The sequence below is a fragment of the Abramis brama genome, assembly GCF_963993115.1.
Source record: "Abramis brama genome assembly, chromosome: 25".
NCBI classification, from domain to species: domain Eukaryota; kingdom Metazoa; phylum Chordata; class Actinopteri; order Cypriniformes; family Leuciscidae; genus Abramis; species Abramis brama.
In genome coordinates, this window is record NC_139987.1 from 28674516 (window position 1) to 28694833 (window position 20318).

General features: G+C 41.2%; 1 protein-coding gene across 5 annotated transcripts in view; it reads left to right on the top strand.

Moving 5' to 3' along the window:
• The window catches only part of LOC311076083 (NHL repeat-containing protein 3-like), a 22265-nt gene continuing 1947 nt past the window's right edge, over positions 1-20318 (top strand). For 2 of the 5 annotated variants that reach the window (XM_084103967.1, XM_084103969.1), the window contains exons 1-7: positions 1-232; positions 1157-1306; positions 3589-3739; positions 4892-5092; positions 18662-18753; positions 18914-19026; positions 20023-20287. In XM_084103967.1, coding sequence (XP_083960093.1) covers positions 143-232; positions 1157-1306; positions 3589-3739; positions 4892-5092; positions 18662-18753; positions 18914-19026; positions 20023-20263 — 1038 coding nt within the window. In that variant the 5' untranslated portion in view covers positions 1-142 and the 3' untranslated portion in view covers positions 20264-20287. Of the gene's footprint in view, positions 233-1156; positions 1307-3588; positions 3740-4891; positions 5093-18661; positions 18754-18913; positions 19027-20022 lie in introns of all 5 variants that reach the window. The other 3 variants (XM_084103965.1, XM_084103966.1, XM_084103968.1) reach the window with 3 other exon arrangements.

Genomic DNA, 20318 nt, shown 5'->3' on the forward strand with positions numbered 1-20318 from the left:
ATTATTAAGATGTTTTTCGATCGCATGTGACGTCACCGCACCGCTGTCAGTGTGAACCAATGAGGTTAGAGGAGTCGTCATGTGATCAAAACAGGAAGTGCTGCGCCGCTGGACTGGAGATGATCGATTATTATTAATCTCTATGAGAAAGCGTAATTACTGCTGTTTAATTGCTGTTGCCATGGCATTACTCCTCTTCATCATGTTCATGTGTGGCGCCATCAGCTCTCACGTGAGTGTTTAGGGTCACCGGAGATTAAATATGAAACGTGTTATTTCAAAGTATACCATAGTATATATCCATGTATGGTGTTACTATGATGTATTTAGAGTAGTGCTATGGTAGCTTCTAAATGTTTTTGTAAGTAGAACAAACAAACTAATGAATACCATAAGAATACCTAGTATATATCTAAAAATAGTGTATTACTATGGTATATTTAGTAATATGGTACTTGTCTGTGAGCCGAACAAACAAATAAACTGATGAATGCTATAAGAATGCCATATACTCTGGTAATACCATGGTGTATTAGGAGGGTTTAACAATATATCGCGATTCAAAAATTCATCAATATGTAGACGGTCGTGGATAGTGATGTTTATAATTCACCCAAAATAAAATTTATGTGAAGAAAAAAAATCAAGTTCACAGAGTTTTAGTGTAGGTATGCATTAAACAACTATATATAATGTTGAATATAATGTATAATAATGCAATGGGGGAATATTAGTGTGTCCTGATAATGCCAGATGTCTGATGTTACAGTGAAAGTGTCCGACATTACTGTAGATATATCTAGTCAGTGACAGAGATCCAGCATATTCATCTACAATAATCCTGTATTTTCAGCTTCAGGATCATGAATATTGTTTTTCTGGCGTCTCTATTGTCCTGTGCTTTGGGTTTCAGCACCGAGTCCATCCTGTTCATTTACACACACAATAAAAGATCAAATTTAGCATTTTAATCAACAGTATCAAATCACTTGGAGTACCGCAATAATTCAGTATGAATTATCGCAACAGTTCAGTATATGTATCGAATCGTGACATGAGATTATCGTTACAACCCTAGTTATTAGTAAATTAATGTTTTTAATTATTATTATTATTATTATTGCTATTAGTAAATGAATGTATGCTGTGTTTCCAGATCGCGTCGCGATCTCACGCGGACTTCCGGGTTTCCGGGCGCGCGCTTTATAAACTGGACATTTCGTGGCCCAGAAACCCCGAGCTGTTCACCGGTCAGGTGTTCGCAGTGGCTGTCAATCACCTGAGGGGGCGTGTCTATGTGGCGCAGGTGAGGAGCACACACACTTCTGACCTGAGCTCGACACACACTCACTACTGAGGGGAGAAGGCAGAATTACGAGATAAGATTCAGTTATTTTAGTATCATTATTTTAGGATTCATGTTTATATTTTCCATTGTTATTTCACATGCAATTTCAGTTTTAGTAATAATATTTTGTTTCTGTAATTTTTAGAAATGATTGTTTTTTATCTTTTTTTTTCATTAATTTTGTACATTTTTATTAATTCTATATATTTTAATTAACTTTTATTCTGGTTCTATTTTGAAAATTAGAAATGTTTCCTTGGCAGCTAGCTGAAGTAAAATAAGTTTAAGGGTTTTTTATATTTAGGGGTTCGAGTGTGAAGTGCTGAGACTCTATTGGACTCTCTAGTCTAGGTCAATAATTAAAACAAAGTTGATCTTCTGCATGGGTGTGTCTATAATAGGGTCACTTCAGTATGTGGGCTTGACCAAGTGCACCCGAAAGCCTGTAACTCCTCAAGGCATGCTCAGAAAAGTAAATTTGACTTATGACTCTAAACAAGAAGACAAACTTGTACAGAGATCTGGCAATAGGTGCCTCTATAACAGTTAAAAAGGTGAAAAATATTATATTCCTGTGATAAATTCACTGAAATTGCTGTTATAACCACCGGGTGGCAGCAGAGGACCACTCATCTCTCTTTCTGCTCACTAATATAGTTCTTTTCACAGGTTTTGCTTCTGGATTCACATTTAGACTTTATACAATTATTATAATTACATTAATAATCATATTTTTTCATTTGTAGTGAAATATCATTTTGCAATTAAATCACATTATGATGACAATAAGATAATGATGTAAATTAAGGGAAGTCCTGTGGCCTGTTGCTCAAAGCGGGTTTCAGTGATACCCAGGTCTGAGATCAGTTTCAGCAAACTCTGTTTTTTTCGGGCTCGAGAAGGCGGATTAGTTTTTAGCGGTGTTCATCGCCATGGTAACTTACGCTACACGGCTAACGGTGCAGGCTTTATTCTGGGTTAGAGATTGCAGAACCAAACTGGACCAATCAGCTGTGAGCAATCTGACATGTATCTGTAAGCCACGCCCCCTGCATCTCTCGCTCCAAATGCAGCAGTTTATAGTGAAAAACCATAGAGACAAAATATCTCTTCTTTTGCTGCTAATTATTTATTACATTAATATTAAATTCATATAATTATATTAATTGACAAGTAATATTATTTTTGCTGCTAAATCAATATAAATATAATACATGCATTCATATATAATGCTTTTAAACATCGTGTATTCATTTGAGCTCTTTGTGAACTAATAAGTATTTGGTCTATTTCTTTGATTCACATCATGCACTGATATAGATATTTTCTGTTCAGCTGCTTCTCAAACGTGTTCTGCAGCAGCAGTGTTTATTCCTGCCTTATAAATGCTTTTAATTTCATAATAATTTTCCAAATGATCTCTTAATCTTCAGAAGAGAAGTGAATCGCAAACTCTAGATCAAGCCTGAGTTGACCGACACCGTTTCTACAGAGCTTTGTGAGACGGCTGAACCTGATCTAACCCAGGATAGACTCTAAACCGGCTCTGAAACTCTGAGTTTGTGCAACAGGCCTCCAGATTAAGCATTTTCTTATCTATCGTTTATTCCAATCTATGTCTATGTCTGAAACATGAGTGTGTGTGTGTGTAAGCACATTTAATGGAGTTAACATGGGAAATGTGCCTTGCTTTAGTGGAGATTACTGGTGGAAAACTAAAGCCAGTGAGTGTCCTCTGCTGCTCATACTAGCACATGTGTCATCTACTCTCTAATGCAGATGTATAGTTCGGTTATAGACATTATAATATCACTATCATACAATTTACAATCACATGTCAGTTCTACACATTTCTATTGAAGTGTCACTTTTGACAGTTGTGCTCATTATGATTAATGTGGTGTTATAAAGCATTTTATTACCGTATCTGTATCTACAACACAGTGTGTGTGCGTGTGTGGTATTATAATTTAACCCTTTCGTGTCTGTATGTGTGTGTGTGTGTGTGTGTGTGTGTGTGTTAAGCGTATTCTCCATTGTGAATGTGTTATGGTGTTATGTGTTAACGCCCAATGGTTAGACAGAAAGTCACATTTGGAAGATGCAAACTTGCAATTATGAGTTTATAACTTGACATTATGAGACAAAAGTCACACTTGTGAGATACAAAGTCAGAATTCCATCGGTCACAAGGCTTGATCCTGCTGTGTGTGTGTGTGTGTGTGTGTTTCTCCGGGCAGAGAGGCGAGAACATCCCGAAGGTCCTGGTCTTCAGCACGGATGGAGAGCTCCTGCAGGCCTGGAACACCAGCTCTCTGGAGATGCCTCATGGGATGTTCCTGGCCAACGCCTCGGCCGATCCGACGCTGTGGATCACGGATGTGGGGAACGGTGGGTTCTGGGCTCCTCTCCAGGGCTCTCGTTTATAAACCTGTGTGTGGGATCCTCAGTATAAGTGTACGTGCGCTGAAACCCTAAACTGTCGTACGCCAGCAATATTCAGAGTTATAAAAGCGAGCGTACGCCAGAACGCCAGATTCCCTTTATAAACCCAGTCAGAGGAAGATTGTGAACACGCGTCTCCTCCCCGAAATAACCATATATGAGCTTACAACGCCTCATTTTACTGTGCATAACCTCATCTGCATATCATTTGCATATGCATATTCATCCACGTGATCCCATGTTTAACAGTACAAGACATTAGGAAAATATGAGATACGGAGCATTTAGTAGCCGATCCTCGCCTTGTTTTTCAATAAATAAATCAAATATTCTAATATAAAATACATTTCAGAGAAAGTTTTTATAGCATTATAGCATTAATTAACCAAATAGCATTTTTAATTGCTTTATATTATTAATGGAAACAGAAAGGCCTTATTGAGAGTTATTGATCATTATTTGTGTGTAAATATTTCCTCAGTCCACGAGTTCTGCTGTTATCATGCGCTGAGCGAACATTAACACACATCACGCCTCAGGAGAAGTGTTCGACAGCAGCGCATACACTACTAATATTACTATTTATTAGAATATGAAAATTTTTGTAACTTCTCTGCAACGATTTGATGTAATTTAAGTGTTTAACTCCATTAATGAGAATGGCATATTTAATCTAAAAGTGTCTATCAGATGTAAAACATATTTTAAATCATTCTTTTATTGATGTAAACTGTTATTGTGAACATCACTGTATTTATGTGATTAAAGTGGTTTTCCTTCATCAGTTCCTCAGATCTCCATCGGTGTCGTTAAACTGCTCGTCTCTAATGTTCGTACGCAGGATCAGAGTCACTGACAGATGCACACACACATTCTCCCGGCGAGTGTGTGTTTATAATTCACAACTCGTGTGTGTGAAGTGGCGTTCGGCTCTTATAAATGATTAATAATTCGTAGAGACTGTGACGCTGTTTTCTTCTGGAGACTCTGTTGCATTATTCTCCTGTTCTCTCAGTAACGCTGCTCTGAAGCTCTGTGTGAAGCGCTGTGAGAGTGTGTGAGTGTGTGAGTAACGCTGACTGACTCTCTGGTGTTCAGGGCCGCTCGGACACACAGTGAAGCAGTATTCTCCCACCGGGAAGCTCCTGCGGGTTCTGGGATCCCCCGGGAAAGCCGGATCTTCTCTCAGTCCGCTCCAGTTCGACCAGCCGGCAGAAATCTTCATCCACAGCTCTGGAGAAATCTACATCGTGGACGGAGACGGCGGCCTGAACAACCGGCTGATCAAACTCTCTCCAGGTGAGAAGCGGATTGTGTGTGTGTGTGTGTGTGTGTGTGTGTGTGTGTGTGTGTGTGTTATCTCTGACACGAGAACATCTCGTCTGGATCACACACACATGTGGCTGTAATGTTAATGAGTTTGCAGTAGCGGTTTAACGATTCCCTCATGTCACGATTCGATACACATCACGATACTGAACTCACCATACGATATTACTGCCATACTCCAAGACACATGATAAAAGATTTACTGTTGATTAAATGCTAAATTTGATATTACATTGTGTGTGTAAATGAATAGGATGGACTAATAAACAATAGAGACGCCAGAATAACAATATTCATGATTCTGAAGCTGAAAATACAGAATTATTTTAGATGAATATGCTGGATCTCTGTCTCTGACTAGATATATTTAAAATAATGTATAATGTGGGCCACTTTTTACTGGTAACATCAGACATTTGGCATTATCAGGACACACACATTGCATTATTATACATTATACATTATATATAGTAGTTTAATGCAGTACTGACACTAAAACTCCGTGAACTTGATTTTTTCCTCACAGAAATGTTATTTTGGGTGAACTATACACAATACAGATTGATGCATTTTTGTATTGTGATATACTGTTACACCCCTAGTTTGAGTATTGTAAATGAGCGACTGCATACCTGAGGCTAGTCATTTGCATAAAACACGCCCAAACATCTCCATATAAGGGCATTCATTTTTAGTATTACATAATGTCGTATATCGAGTGAAACGCTTCTGGAAGAAGAACAAATGTGGGCGGGGCTTGATTGTGTCTGTGGGGAATTGATTGGATGGTTGTGGTTTGCTATTGGCTGATCTCATGTGAGTGACAGGTTGGCCCGCCCTCGCGCCAATAGACACGTCATCAGTGTGAAAGTTACTGGTGTTTTTATGTGAATTATGCATATTTATGATGAGTAAATGAGATGCATTGATTGATTTGTGTGCACGTGTGTGCGTGCGTGTGTGTGTGCGTGTGTAGGGCTATAATCTCCCAGTCGATTAGTCGATTACTGGTCGATACGTTCTGGCTCGACCAAAATTCTGATTGGTCGATTTTTTGCCACGTTCATTTCATCAGGTGGAAAGCACTAATTGCTAATGGGGGTGTTTTCAGAGCACCCCTGTTTCACAGGTAACAGTCTGTCTTCAGAACACCCCCCTTGGTTTCACTTCTTTTGGATTAGCCCGACCCACCGGAGAAGACGGCAGATTGAAGAAAGTAGGCTACTAGAAGGTTTGCTGAATATTATTTATTTAATTGTGAGAGCGTTTAATTCATAGTCAGTCCTCTTCTACCATGTCAACAAAGACATCGGCAGTGTGGCAGCATTTTTTTAAAAGTTAGTAGTCTATTCGTGTCTCAGCCGCGAAGCTGAGCTCCACAGAGCGGCTGAAATTATAGTGTCTGTCAGTTATGATACTCAGTTATGATACTCAGCTAAGCTACTCGGTTGTAACGAGTGGTTATTTCAGTCAAAGTTGCTCTTCTATCAGCTTGAATCAGTCGGCCCATTCTCCTCTGATCTCTAGCATCAACAAGGCATTTTCGCCCACAGGACTGCCGCACACTGGATGTTTTTCCCTTTTCACACCATTCTTTGTAAACTCTAGAAATGGTTGTGCGTGAAAATCCCAGTAACTGAGCAGATTGTGAAATACTCAGACCAGCCCGTCTGGCACCAACAACCATGCCACGCTCAAAATTGCTTAAATCACCTTTCTTTCCCATTCTGACATTCAGTTTGGAGTTCAGGAGATTGTCTTGACCAGGACCACACCCCTAAATGCATTGAAGCAACTGCCATGTGATTGGTTGATTAGATAATTGCATTAATGAGAAATTGAACAGGTGTTCCTAATAATCCTTTAGGTGAGTGTATAATATTAAATATTATAAATATACGAGCTTGAAAATTTCAGAGAGGCTTTTGCATCTGAACTCTTCATACCACGAATGAGAGCATATTACTGTCAATTTACTTGTAAACATTTAAGAAGTAAAGTAAACATTTAGAAGTGAAGTAAGAAGTGAAGTAAACATTTAGATAAAACATAAGAACCGATTTAACAACACTTTAACCTCTTTAAAAAAGTTAAATCTTCTTAACTCTTTTTTATTATAAACGACAATAGAGCGAACGGACACGTAAGGGTTAACTCACTATTAATTCAGTTGGTTGTTGAATACTAAGCCATTAAAAGTTTATTAGAAGATGAATCACATATGTGTGATCAAATAACGTTAATCAAATATTAAATGAAACCTTACCTTCGTGAATGTGTCTGTTGTCATGAGCCTGAGGCGATATCTGTATTCTCTATCACTCTGGGCGATGTGTCTCGGTCGAGCCAATCAGGGATGAGTTCCCTAATGAATATTCATGAGTCTTCCGCTACCACCCTGCAAAAAAAAAATTCCACTGGAGGTGATTGCGGGTGAGCGCAGACTGAATGGGAGTCTATGGGGCTAGACGGCTAAATGTATCTCTTTCTCCTGCTTGTCGTTGAATCAACGTAGATTTTATTGTTGATTCCGCAAGTTCAATATAGATTATAGTCCAAAAGTCGAATGAATGAGTACTTATGTCCTTTCGATTTCTTACAGGTTGGGCCGTTGTTGGCCGGAACACGCTAGCATTCTGCTAATGAATGCTGATTGGTCAGTGACGGACTTGCGACTGATTACGACCAGAGACCCTGTTTGATGGCAAATATTCGTGCATTTTCCTTTTTACATTAGCTAACTAGATCTCTTTGTAACTCGTGTATTAACCGAAAGAGCCTTACCTCAAATAGCAGCTGGTGTAATCGTTGCCAATGCCATGAGAAAGGAAGCCATGAAGCGGAAGTGCCGAAGTGACTTAGAAGTGACTTAGAAATTGCCGTAAAGCAGCACCTCTGGCAGTATGAAAATATGTGACGTCATCACATTTTTTGAACGGATTTTTAGAACAGATAAGTGAACTTAAAAATGCAATTTTCAGCTGAGTGTATTATCTTAGCCCCCCCTTTTGAATGCAACTTTCAAATTACCTGACAAAAAATTACATCCTGAGAAAAGTGGATTTTGGGGGTGAAACCCCATAGACTCCCATTCATTTTGCACTCGCCTGCGAGCGCCCCCGCATGGACAGAGACGTGTTACTGCAGCCAGTCCAGAAACCGGAGGTACCCGGTTTCCAGAGAGTGCCAATTCTCTTCCTATTAGACATTCTCTGGTGAAACTGACTGTTAACCGTTCGAAATTAATAAATAAATGCACTGGCTACATCAGCTGTGAGTAACCATAGCAACAGGCAGTCAAAGTATCCATTTACAATTTATTGTATCAAACCAACATCTAGTTAACATACTTAACACAGTAAGTAATGGTTTACTTTGTATCAGCGATCATGTCTCATCCAGTTTGCAGTTTAGCTTGCTACTTAGCTAAGACTTCGACCGACAGTAGCGTTAGCTTTCTGGCTCGTAGCTAAAGTAAAGGGTTCTACGAGCTGAGCGGACTGTAAATATCTCCGGTTGCTAAGGGTGGCAAGTCGTATCTAAGGTCCTTCCTATTTCCTGGAGGAGTGAACAACATTTGCATTGCATAAGAACCTGATGGATGGGAATGACTGTTCCAAGTATTAGTCAAACCGTCAGGCGTAACCAGGGAAACGGAGTTATTGTTTGTAAAAACTTTAGATTTCGATTGTAAAACTAATGAAAATATAAACTAATGTTTTAAAAATGTGTTATTTGGCAAGTGACCATGGTATAAGCAGGTTAATGCCCGACGAGGTGTCCATTTTCAGGTATTAATGGAGGCAACCGTCCTCCGCGCACGCCTCGCCGTCGTCCATTAATACCTGACAATGGACACCTCGTCAGGCATTAACCCTTACACATATGACAAAAACAATTGTCTAAATTATGTTGCATATTCCTCAAAAGTTCTTGTGATGATATCACTAGTTGACAACATAGTACTATTTTCGGAAATCATAGGCTATCAGAGCCGACAGACTCGTGTGCAGACTCATTTCAGTGCAAAATAATTAGGTCAAAAACTATTTAATATACTGCAAATAGCCTACTAGTTATTTATGTTTATTTATAATTCATTTAGGCGGACAACAGACTACCAAGTACTGTGTGCACAGTGCGCAGCAAATTAATTTAACGTTTTTTTTCCTAATGTCATTTTTTGTAAATTTTTAGTCGAAAATTTCAGGACTTCAGTCGACCAAGATTTTCTTTGGTTGATTACAGCCCCGTGCGCATGTTTGTGTGTGTGTGTGTGTGTGTCTGTGTGTTTTGTGTGTGTGTGTGTGTGTTATATATTGTTGTTTAATAAACTTGTTTAAAACAAAAATAACTGTTCACGTGAAATAAATCCTCAGTTGCACAGATCCAGTTAAAAACATGATGCCTTTATAAGACGTAAATAAAAGTCAGAGAATCCTGTTTATCACAGAATATTGTACAGTATAAATGCTGACGTAGGTTAAGTCAATATCCTGATCATGTTTTTGGCGTTGTCCTGTTTCTGATGTGGATTCTGTGAAGGTTTTCTTTATTTAAGGAGCTTATAAAACACTTATAATGCACATGAAGGAACAATCTCTAATCACTGCATTAGGGTTGTGTTTGAATAAACTATAAATGTAGATTCATGCGGCACAATGTGTTTTTCTGGACCTTGAACACACTGGACTTTAGAGACAAGTCAACAAATACGCCTAACCGTTTTCCAGAGCTCTGATTGGCTGTTGTCATCCTGGTCATATGTGATGGAGATATGAAGGTGAAAGAGCAGCCTAACTCGAGAGCACGTAGATGTGAATTTGAGAACTTGTACAATAAATATTCATACGTGTACGCTACAATTTACACTCACAGCTCCAGTGTGAAAACCTGTACAATAAAAATCTGAAGTTGAATGTTGAGATTTGCACTCGCAGACAATAGCCACAGATGTGTAAAATGCCATTCACAGAAATACAATGACAGACACAAACTAGAAATATATATTTGCACTTATTCTTATATTCACATTTGCAGTACAACCTCAATTAGGCACTCGCAACTTCTCAAATCTGTCACTGCGATTTCAAATTTCACGCCTTGACTTTTGCTGCTCTTCTTGCGATATATTAGATGCAGAACTCACTTGTGTACTTGCAAACGAGGGTCATAGCACTTGCATATAGTTGTCCTACTGTTAGTTTCACTGCTTCTATTGTTCTCATGGACAGAACGTCCCCGAGGACGAGGGTTTCTTGGTATCATCCCGTACTATAGAAGTCACATTTCATTGGCTAGGCGCCAACCAATAAAACGGCTCGTTTGAACACACCCCCCCCCATCCTTCAAATTCACATCTACGTGCTCTCGAGTTTTGCTTCTCTTTTATCTTCATAGGGAGGGAGATTTTATCTCAGTATTCTGATTATAGTGTTCAGTCTGCTGGTTCTGCATCTGAACTCTGTGTGAGCGATCACAGATCAAGAGGAATAATCATGGGCGGCTCATACTCACAAGAGGACTATGACAGGTCTGCTCTTTCGATGTATAGCCGCGTTTCACAGCATCAACCATGCCTCTTTCCAGATATAGGCATAGATGAGTCTATGCTGAAATATTCTGGTTCCGACTCTAACGCTGTGCTGCAGGATTACTCTAATGAGATGCTCAACACGGTGCCGGGTTACATCGCCACTCTTGGATCTGCCATTGGCGGACTGACTTCAGTCCCGAATGCTGTTGGACTTGGAGCTTTGGTGATTTCCATGATCATAGAGATCGCCATCAAGGACGGCACTCAGAGAAGTCCTGACACATACAGCCTGTTACAACGTGTGTTTGGGGAAGAGAAAGCTTCGAGTGCCCGAGACAAAATCTCAGAGTATCTGAAACGCCATCGCATGTACATGAACAATGACCAAGAATTACGGGTGGAAATAAAGAGACTGGAAAAGCAGCTGAGCAACCGTCTCACCATCCTCAGAAACTCCCTGCTGCTGGACGGACAGATGAACACCCGTGGGCTCAAGATCTGGGTCAACGGAGCCGCCTTCCACGTCCAGATGCTGATCCATGAGGCTCGACTGGATATTCAGGGTAGTAAACCTGCATCAGTGTATGTTAATGAAATCAAAGCTACAATCAATGTGTATTTACGGCACCTGGAACATTTGCTGGAGAAATACAAGACCTACAAGATCAATTCAGATGTGTTTATAAAGGATTCTTTCTGGATGTTTATTTTTGGAGTGCTAAATATGGACTATGAGCGATGTAAAATGTATAATGATGAAATTGAAGGATGTATAATGGAGGTGTATTCAAATATTTACCCGTGTGATTATGGAAAAGAAGTTATGGCGGCTTTTATGAATCTTGTTTACTCAAATTATGAACCGATCAGTGGTTTAAAGAGTTATTTTTCAAATCTCAAGAACAATCTCAACTCTTCAATCCATGACCGTGGTTCATTCCCTCTGCCGATAGCTGCAGGTACGGTGACCACCCGTCCCGCTTTGTGTTGCACCACACAGCATTTCCCCCCCTCGTCCCGCACGTCGCATATTGAGAAAATGTCCCACATTTTCATCATTATGTTGGTTTTTAATGATCATATTTAGAAAACGTGCCCGTGTGCTTTTGCCTTTTTAAGAAAGCATTTTATTTATTCTTTTTGCGGTGTAGTTTTTCCCCTATATTTAACAGCGCTTCATCAGAAGTACAAATACAACAGCCGTTTTCTAAATCCTATCCAATGGTTGAAAAGAAAGGAGTAAACACGCTGTCAATCAAAATGTGGAGCGGTGATTCATTCCATGTGTCGGAAAACAAATGGATGATTCGGTAAAGTAAAATTTAACAGAATTTATCAACTTGTTGCCTTCTGATGTTTTAATTCACATCCTTTCTAAAAATATGAAAGTTTTTGGTTTAATATATTCTTAATATATGACTGTCAATGATCTAATTTTATGTTGTTTTGTATTTTATTTGTTCATTATTAATTTTGTTGGATTTTAGTTGGACTTGGTCAGAACTGTTTCAAAAATAGTGATCTGCATGATGCCTTTGGGCTCAGTGATGTTGAATTTAAATGACATGTAAAATAAAGACATGTTATGTTACATTGTTATGTAATGGTGTTTTCTGGAAGGGACTAAAGAACAAAGAATGTTTATCAGCTGAAAGGCAGAATACAAATGTTTTAAGTTAGATAAACATTAGGCTATATAACAGTTTCAGGATATGTTTTAGTGTCGGTAACATGTCCCACATTGTCCCACACAAACTTATAATCGTCCCACATTTGGTTTGTTTGATGGTGGTCACCCTAGCTGCAGGTTAGTTTAGATATTTGGAGTTGATAAGGGATCGCTCAGATGCTGGAGCGTGCGCTCATATGTAGAGGTGTACTCTTCGATGCACCGGGCCTGGGTTTGACCCCCGACCTTTGGCCCTTTGCTGCATGTCATCCACCCCCCCTCCCCTTTCATGTCTTCAGCTGTCCTGTCAATAAAGGCCTAAAAATGGGCAAAAATAATCTTTAAAAAACAATAATAATAATCTTTTAATTTAACATATAGTAACTTTAAGTTAAAAAAAAAAAACTTCCATTGTAATATTTTAACGTATTTAATCTCATCTTGTGATCTACATGTATATTTGATCTGTGTTCTGTCATGATGCTCTCCTGACACACCTGCATGTTACTCGCTTAAGACATAAAATACTCTACTGAAATATTTTAGTCCTGTTTCCGGTTTAAAAATCCTTAAAATTACATCTGCTCCTTCTTCCTCGTTGAAGACTTCTGAATCTTTGAATAAGTAAATGTTGCTCATTATAAAAGTGGAAGTGCTGAACACGAGATGTCTCCTACTTCACTGTAAAGTTTCTTCTTAATGTTTGCTTTTGTGATGTTCTCTTTAACAATAAAGGATCATGTGTGTTATTGTTCCACGTGTCTGTGTATTTTAACTTAAAGTGTTGTCAATATAATATACAGCAGGCTTCTGCTGTGCCAGTAAATTAAAGGAACACTCCACCTACATTTAGATCGGTGGGCAAATGCATTTTTGTCTCAGTGCATGCATTGCTTTAGTTTGGCAGGGTCGCCGCTAGCTTAGCTTAGCATAATGAATGGAATTCTTTGTTCAAATGAACATTGCAAAAATGCATTTGCCCACCTATCTAAATGTAGGAAAGAAGGTGAATAAGCCCTATGGTGGAGTGTTCCTTTAATTTCTTTGTGGAATTTTAATTCCTTTTATTGACTTTGGGGCAACTGCAGTCTACCCGTATTTCTGTCTATTTCTATTCTGTTTTCGTTTTTTAAAATGTTTTTTTAATGTCTTTCTTTCAGGGTTCGAAATGTACTTTTTCGACCACCAGCCAAAGGCTAGTAATGTTCAAATCTTCACCAGCCACTCAATACATTACCATTGTTTTTACGGCTGCTGAGTGAAGCAAATCTAGCATTCACTTGCACATTTTACCAGCGTTTGGCTAGATGGGGCTGATTTTGAACCCTGTTTCCTTTGCCTTAGAGCGCTTTGAATAGTCTGTGTGCTTAAAAGGTGCTTAACAAAAGGGAAAACAGAACCCCAGCTCAGGTGTAACCCATGGCTAACTGATCTTCTCCATGGCAACATAATATTTTGTGTGCGAGCATCCGGAAAGCGTTCCTCCTATAGGGAGCCAGAACCCGTCTACAGAGAGCCTGGCCACTCCCTATTAAGTCCTATTGTACTGAATTTTGGCTGTAGTTCCACCAGAGTTCCACTGGGGGCGATCGCCCATGAGTGCAGAATGAATGGGAGTCTATGGGGCTAGACGGCTAAATTTGTCTCTTTCACCCGATTGCCGTTGAGAAATCTCAGATTTGATTGTAGGTTTTGCAAGTTCAACATGGGTTATAGGTCGAAAGTTGAATGAACGAGTACTTATGTCCTTTCGATTTCTTACAGGTTGAGTTGTTGTTGCCCATAACATGCTAGCATTCTGCTAATGAACGCTGATTGGTCAGTGAAGGACTGATTACGACCAGAGATACGCTTGATGGTCTTTTAAAACAACAAAACAGAAACTCTTCTAGCACGTGTGTTTCCCTGTGTCGGCTGTGTTGTGTGTTTGCCTGTGTCGGCTGTGTTGTGTGTTTGCCTGTGTCGGCTGTGTTGCGTGTTTCCCTGTGTCAGCTGTGTTGCGTGTTTACCTGAGTCAGCTGTGTTGCGTGTTTGCCTGTGTCGGCTGTGTTGCGTGTTTGCCTGTGTTGGCTGTGTTGTGTGTTTGCCTGTGTCAGCTGTGTTGTGTGTTTGCCTGTGTTGGCTGTGTTGTGTGTTTGCCTGTGTCAGCTGTGTTGTGTGTTTGCCTGTGTCAGCTGTGTTGTGTGTTTGCCTGTGTCAGCTGTGTTGTGTGTTTGCCTGTGTCAGCTGTGTTGTGTGTTTACCTGTGTCAGCTGTGTTGTCGATGCCTCGAGAGAAAAGAAAGTGCAGAGCGCGAAAGCACCAAAGTGACTGAAGGATTGCCATAAAGCAGTATCTCTGGTCGTACGATGTGTATGACGTCATTGACACTTTAAAAGACTTTTTAAAGCAAATAAGTGACTCTAAAAAATCTAACACCCAGCAATGTGTAATTTCTTTGCATCTCCTTTCGAACACAACATTCAAATTACTAGACAAAAAATTATATCCTGAGAAAAGTGGATTTTGAGGGGTATAGCGCCATAGACCTCCATTCATTCTGCACTCGTCCTGTGAGCGCCCTCATGTGGAATCAGAGTGAAACTGCAACCACTTCAGAAGCCGGAAGTGTGCTGAGAGTGAAACTTCTCGCCTTATTAGACATTCCCTGAGGGAGATTACAGGCTAACAAACCATCACCTTCCGTTAGCATTCCATTGACTGCCATTCATTTTGGCGTCACTTTGACAGCGAATAACTTTACATCTGAAGCATTTAAAGACTCTATTTGTCCATTGTTTATTTCTAAAGAAACACGACAATGCAATGTTTTATCAAGTCTGGCGGTGTATGACCCTGTAAAGCCTTACACCCCTCAGCCCCCTCCTGTTCGCCAGGACGGCAGCTGGGTGCGGTTCGAAGACCCGGTCATCCGCCTTCTCACGCATCCCCTGCCCCCCAGTGGAGACAGGTAAGTGTTGCACTGCACACTCACATCACTGTCCTCCACCTTGCTGCCCCACCTCAGGTACGTCTGTGGTCTTCTGAGCCTGGGCCTGGTTCGTAGAAGCAGATAAAGCTTCCAAACCAGTCCAGACCGGACTGTGACCATCAGACTCGGCTATGCGATTCATTTTCGCTCGGCGCCCGCTCAAGTTCAGTGATAATCATCACACTAGGTGTTGAGCAGATATGCTCGTGAAAGCTCAGTGATATTCATCACACCTAGTGTTAAGCAATGCTCCTGTCTTGTGCGCGCATGTCGCTGTCCTACTGGCGAAGGACGTGATATAGCCGCTCCCTCCAGCCGATATGAAGGCCAGTTTTTATAAACTCATTCTTCATGTACCTAGTATGTGGTGGGTCGTGACCATCTTGGCCCTGTGTCACTTGAAACGGGCCCTTTCTCGAAAGCCTCTGTCCAAGTTGCTACACAGAGAGGCATTTTTCAGAATGCCCCGCCCCCAAGCTTGGTCTGCCGCATTTGACCTAAATGACATGTACTTCAGATCTCTAGCCTTCCGCACCACAGGCTATCCTGCGTTTGAGGGTTCAAAGTATCAGTACAGAGTCCTACCCTTCGAGTGCTCCACAGCCAGTTGGGTCTTCAGGTCAACTGGGAGAGAGTAATCTCGCCCACGGGCTGAGTATCTCTTTTCCGGTATGGGGATGGACTCGGTCCAACATGCCTCTTCAAGAAGAGAGTGTGTCCGGTCTGTGCTATACACAAGTGAGAAAGGGTCCCACTGAAAGAAGTTTCAGAGGCTCCTGGGGACACATGGCAGACGCAGCCGCATGGCTTCCTCCATATGAAGACCACTTCAGCACTGGCTTAAGGTCGAGTCCAGAGGTGACCATGGCAAAGCGGCATGCCCTGTGTGACAACAGATCACCTCGGCCTGCCGCCAAGCCCTCTGCCCGTGATCAGACCTTTCGTTTCTCCAGGCCAACCGCTCCTAGAACGAGGTCCACTAACACCGACTGAGGGGCCATGTACAAAGGGCATGCTTTAACTGAGGCCTGGGCGACCTCCGACTGCATTGGCATTTATTGCCTCGAGTTGTTGCAGTTCACCTCGCTTTTTTTCTGGCACCGCTGCTCAGCGAGCTGGTACTGGTCTGAAAAGACAGCATCGCGTCCGTTGCGCTAATCTTCCCTCACATGTCACAACTCGCCCGTCACCTCCTCCTTGAAGTCAGAAGCTTCTGAGGTCGCTTCATTCCACTATTTCTTCTGGCCTGCTCAATCGTGCCGCCGACGAGCCTCACGACAGCTATGGCCAGGGAGAGTGGAGACTCCATCCTCAGGCGGTCCAGCTGAGCAGGAAACACTTCGGGGCCGCACAGTTACATCTGTTTGCCTCTCCGGATTCGTTCCTCTGCCAGTTGTGTTATTTCTGTCCGAGTGGATAACCCTTGGACAGACACTGGCTCTTAGCTGGCCCCGGGGCCCCACAGAAATGCATTCCCCAGTGAGCCTTCTAAAAAAGCCACTATGCGATTCATTGTCGATTGGCACCCACTCAAGTTCTGTGATTTTCATCACACTCAGGTGTTGAGCAGAGATGCTCCTGATGCTACAGTGATTTCTTCACACTTAGTGTTGAGCAGTGCTCCTGTCTTGTGCGCGCATGTTGCTTGCACCTACTGTGCTAGGTCAGGAGTGGAGCAGGTCTTGATGGTTGCCCCTTATTGGCCCAACCAGACCTAGTTCCCCTCAAAAGCCCTTCCTGACTTTCCCCTGAATACATTTTCAGGGACGGGGCATGATGGCATTCAGACCTCTGGAGAGATTCCAGGCCGGTCCTAAAGATGGACTCAGAGGTTCAGGTGGCTACCGCAGAACTATGTGGTAGTCACCATCACTTCTGCGAGAGCACCCCCTAAGAGGAAGTGTTGCTTACGCCAAATAGAAGTGGAACCTATTCGTTGAGTGAGTCTTCTCTCCATGAGGAGATCCTGAAGGTGTTCGGTCATTTCAGTGCTCTCTTTCCTGCAAGATGGGTTGGAGTGAGGGCTGTGTCTTCCACCCTCAAAATGATGTTGCCTCTATTTTTTGTTTGACGCACATCGTGATGCAGTAGCATGGGAAACACGTCCTGATCGTCAGGTTCCTGAGGGAGCAAGGGAATCTGCCTTGTGCCCCTTATTTATCCTCTTGGGCCTTATCTCTGGTGCTACTGCACTGCAGAGACCACCCCTGAGCCACTGCAGGCAGTGAGTTAAAAATTCTGTTTTTAAAGAAACAGTTCTCATGCTCGCGTGGTCTCTACTAGAGGGTAGGGACTTGCTCGCTTTCGGTCAATGAGTTGTGCCTGGAACTGTGTGCCCCCGCCTAGGCGTTGACACAGAGTGCTTCGCTGACAGATATTCTAGAGTTGGGGGCTGGGCGACACCTATAGTCGAACCACTGCTTCCCGTGGGCTTCCTTCTCATGAAGCCAGTTCACCGTGATCCCGGTTCGAAGTGACGGCTTGCTGCGCCATTCCCCCCCTATGGACTGGATACGTGTGCAATTCTTGCTCCAGTAGAGTTCCCTCTTAAACCGAACACTGTTGAGTTCCTCCACACCCTCCGGCAACGGACGCAGCGGAGCGTACCACTCGTATACTCTGGTGGAACTTGTGCTAGGCTGGGTCCATATGTTGCGATCCATACGGTGATCTTAAATCGACGGGAGATCAGGAAGCTTCTGTCTAGGCACTGGAAGGTGGCAGCACTAGTGGCGTTTTCAAATAGATCCTACGGCTACGTCTGACGTCCTCGACTGAAAGGGAACGTCCTGGTTGCGTATGCAACCCACCATTCCCTGAAGGAGGGAACGGAGGACGTAGTCCCCTCGCCACTACTGGACCACCTCTGACTCCGGGGGCCGCTCAGCTCCTCAGCGAAAAAGCAACTGGTGCGTGCGTCCACTTCCGTATTTACGCTTCTGCGGAGCGTGTAATCAAAGGCTTGATTAAATAGTAGTACGAAGAAGACAGGCTCCCTAAGCGTGATCCTCATTCAGTCGACGTCGACTATGTCCTCCGTTCCCTCCTTCAGGGACGTTCACTTCACTGTTCACACACACACAGTTCCATTGCAGGCTATAGGAGTCCCCTGTTGGATAGTTAGACATCGGTCAGAGTTGCAGGTCCCCTCTTGGCATGTTTTTTTTTTTTCAAAAATGTTTTTCATATTTTAAGTTATATTATGAAAAAGGACCTTAAAATAAAATTTTGTATGTCATTTTTGTTTCTTCAAAATGAGCAGAAACACTAGTCTTCTCTTGGCCAGTGTAGAGCGATAGTCCCCTGTTAGTAATATAGACGTGTGTGTGTGTGTGTGTGTGTGTGTTTGTTTGTGTGTGTCAGATCTGCAGGTTCTCTGGATGCACGCAGAGAGAGGTTCAGGACTGGCTCAGTTCTACATCCCTCACAGTGTGGCGGTCGACCGCTATCAGAGGGTTTGTGTTCTTGTTTCATCGTGAGCTTTAGTTCATGTTCCTGCTCTTAATGCAAACCTTCTGCAATCAAAAGATTTCCGGTCTCTCCTTCAGTCTTCAGATCTAAGGGTCAGTGTGTGTGTGTGTGTGTGTGTGTGTGTGTGTGTGTGTGTGTGTTCAGGTGTGGGTCGCAGACCGAGGGAACAAGCGCATCCAGGTGTTTAACTCTGTGACGGGCGACTGGCTCGGGTCGTGGGGAAGCTGCTTTAAAGACGACGCGCCCTACTCCGTCAGGTGACTCACATCACACCATTAATACAAACATTAAAGCACATACTTGCATAAATACATTTATTTATTACGGAATTACTCCATCAGGTACTGCAGACCGACGACAGAGTAAAATAAATAAATAAAAACATTAAAGTTAATACTTTAATAAATACATTTAAAGTTAATTAAAATAAAAATGATTAAAATAAAAAATAAAAATTAGATTAATATAGATTAGATCAGTAATTAAACGATAACAATGTGTTTGAAATAAATAATGAACATGAAAGTTACATTAAAATAAAGAAGTATATAATGAAAAATGTGTTTAAATAAATAATTATTAAAAAAAATACATGAAAATAAAATTGTAAACAATAAAAAATGTTTTAAATAAATAAATCTAAAATAAATTTTAAATAATAAGTAAACAACAAAATGTTTAAATATTAAAATAAACATAAAAACAATAAAAAGGTTTTTAAATAAATAGATTAAAATAAAATAGTAAACAACAAAAATGTAAATGAATAAAAAATAGTTTAAAATAAAAAGTAAACATTAAAATGTTGAAAATATTCAGATTTAAACAAATATGTATTGTTTATTTATTTATTAAACATTTTATTGTTTAATTGTTATTTTAAACAATTTTTTACTTATTTATTTTAAATAAATACATTTTAAATTAAATTAAAAAAATGATTAAAATAAATAAGTGAACAATTAAACTACATATAAAACTACATAAAAAAAAAAAATAAAAAAAAAATGATTTACATAAATAATGCATTTAACAGCACAGTACAATAGTGTAAAATAGCTTAAAATATTTTCCAAATAATACTTTACAGTGCAATATACAATTTAAATCCGGTCTTTATTGGTGAAAATATGTAGTTGCCTTCTGAATTTTAGGACGACGGTATTTGGGTTTCTGTGGATTTAAAGGACTGGCGAGCCCTGATCTGGACTTCTGAATGCGTACTGGACATGTTGTGTGTTTATGTCCCGCAGATTCACTCCTGACCAGAAGTACATAGTGGTGGCCCAGTTAAACACCAATCAGATCACTCTGCTGGAGGCCCCGCCCATCGGCATCATCGGTCAGTGTCAGGTGATCAGCACCATTGAGCTGGCTGAAGATGTGAAGCCACACCTGGTGGACCTGGACCTGAAGAGTTCTGATCTGTACGTGGCCGAGATCGGAGCCGGTCAGGCCCAGAAGTTCGTTCCGCTGAGCGCCGCCAGTGTTTAGAGGTTTCCTGTTTCAACACAATAAGTACTTAAAGCCACTTAATATAAAGTGGGAC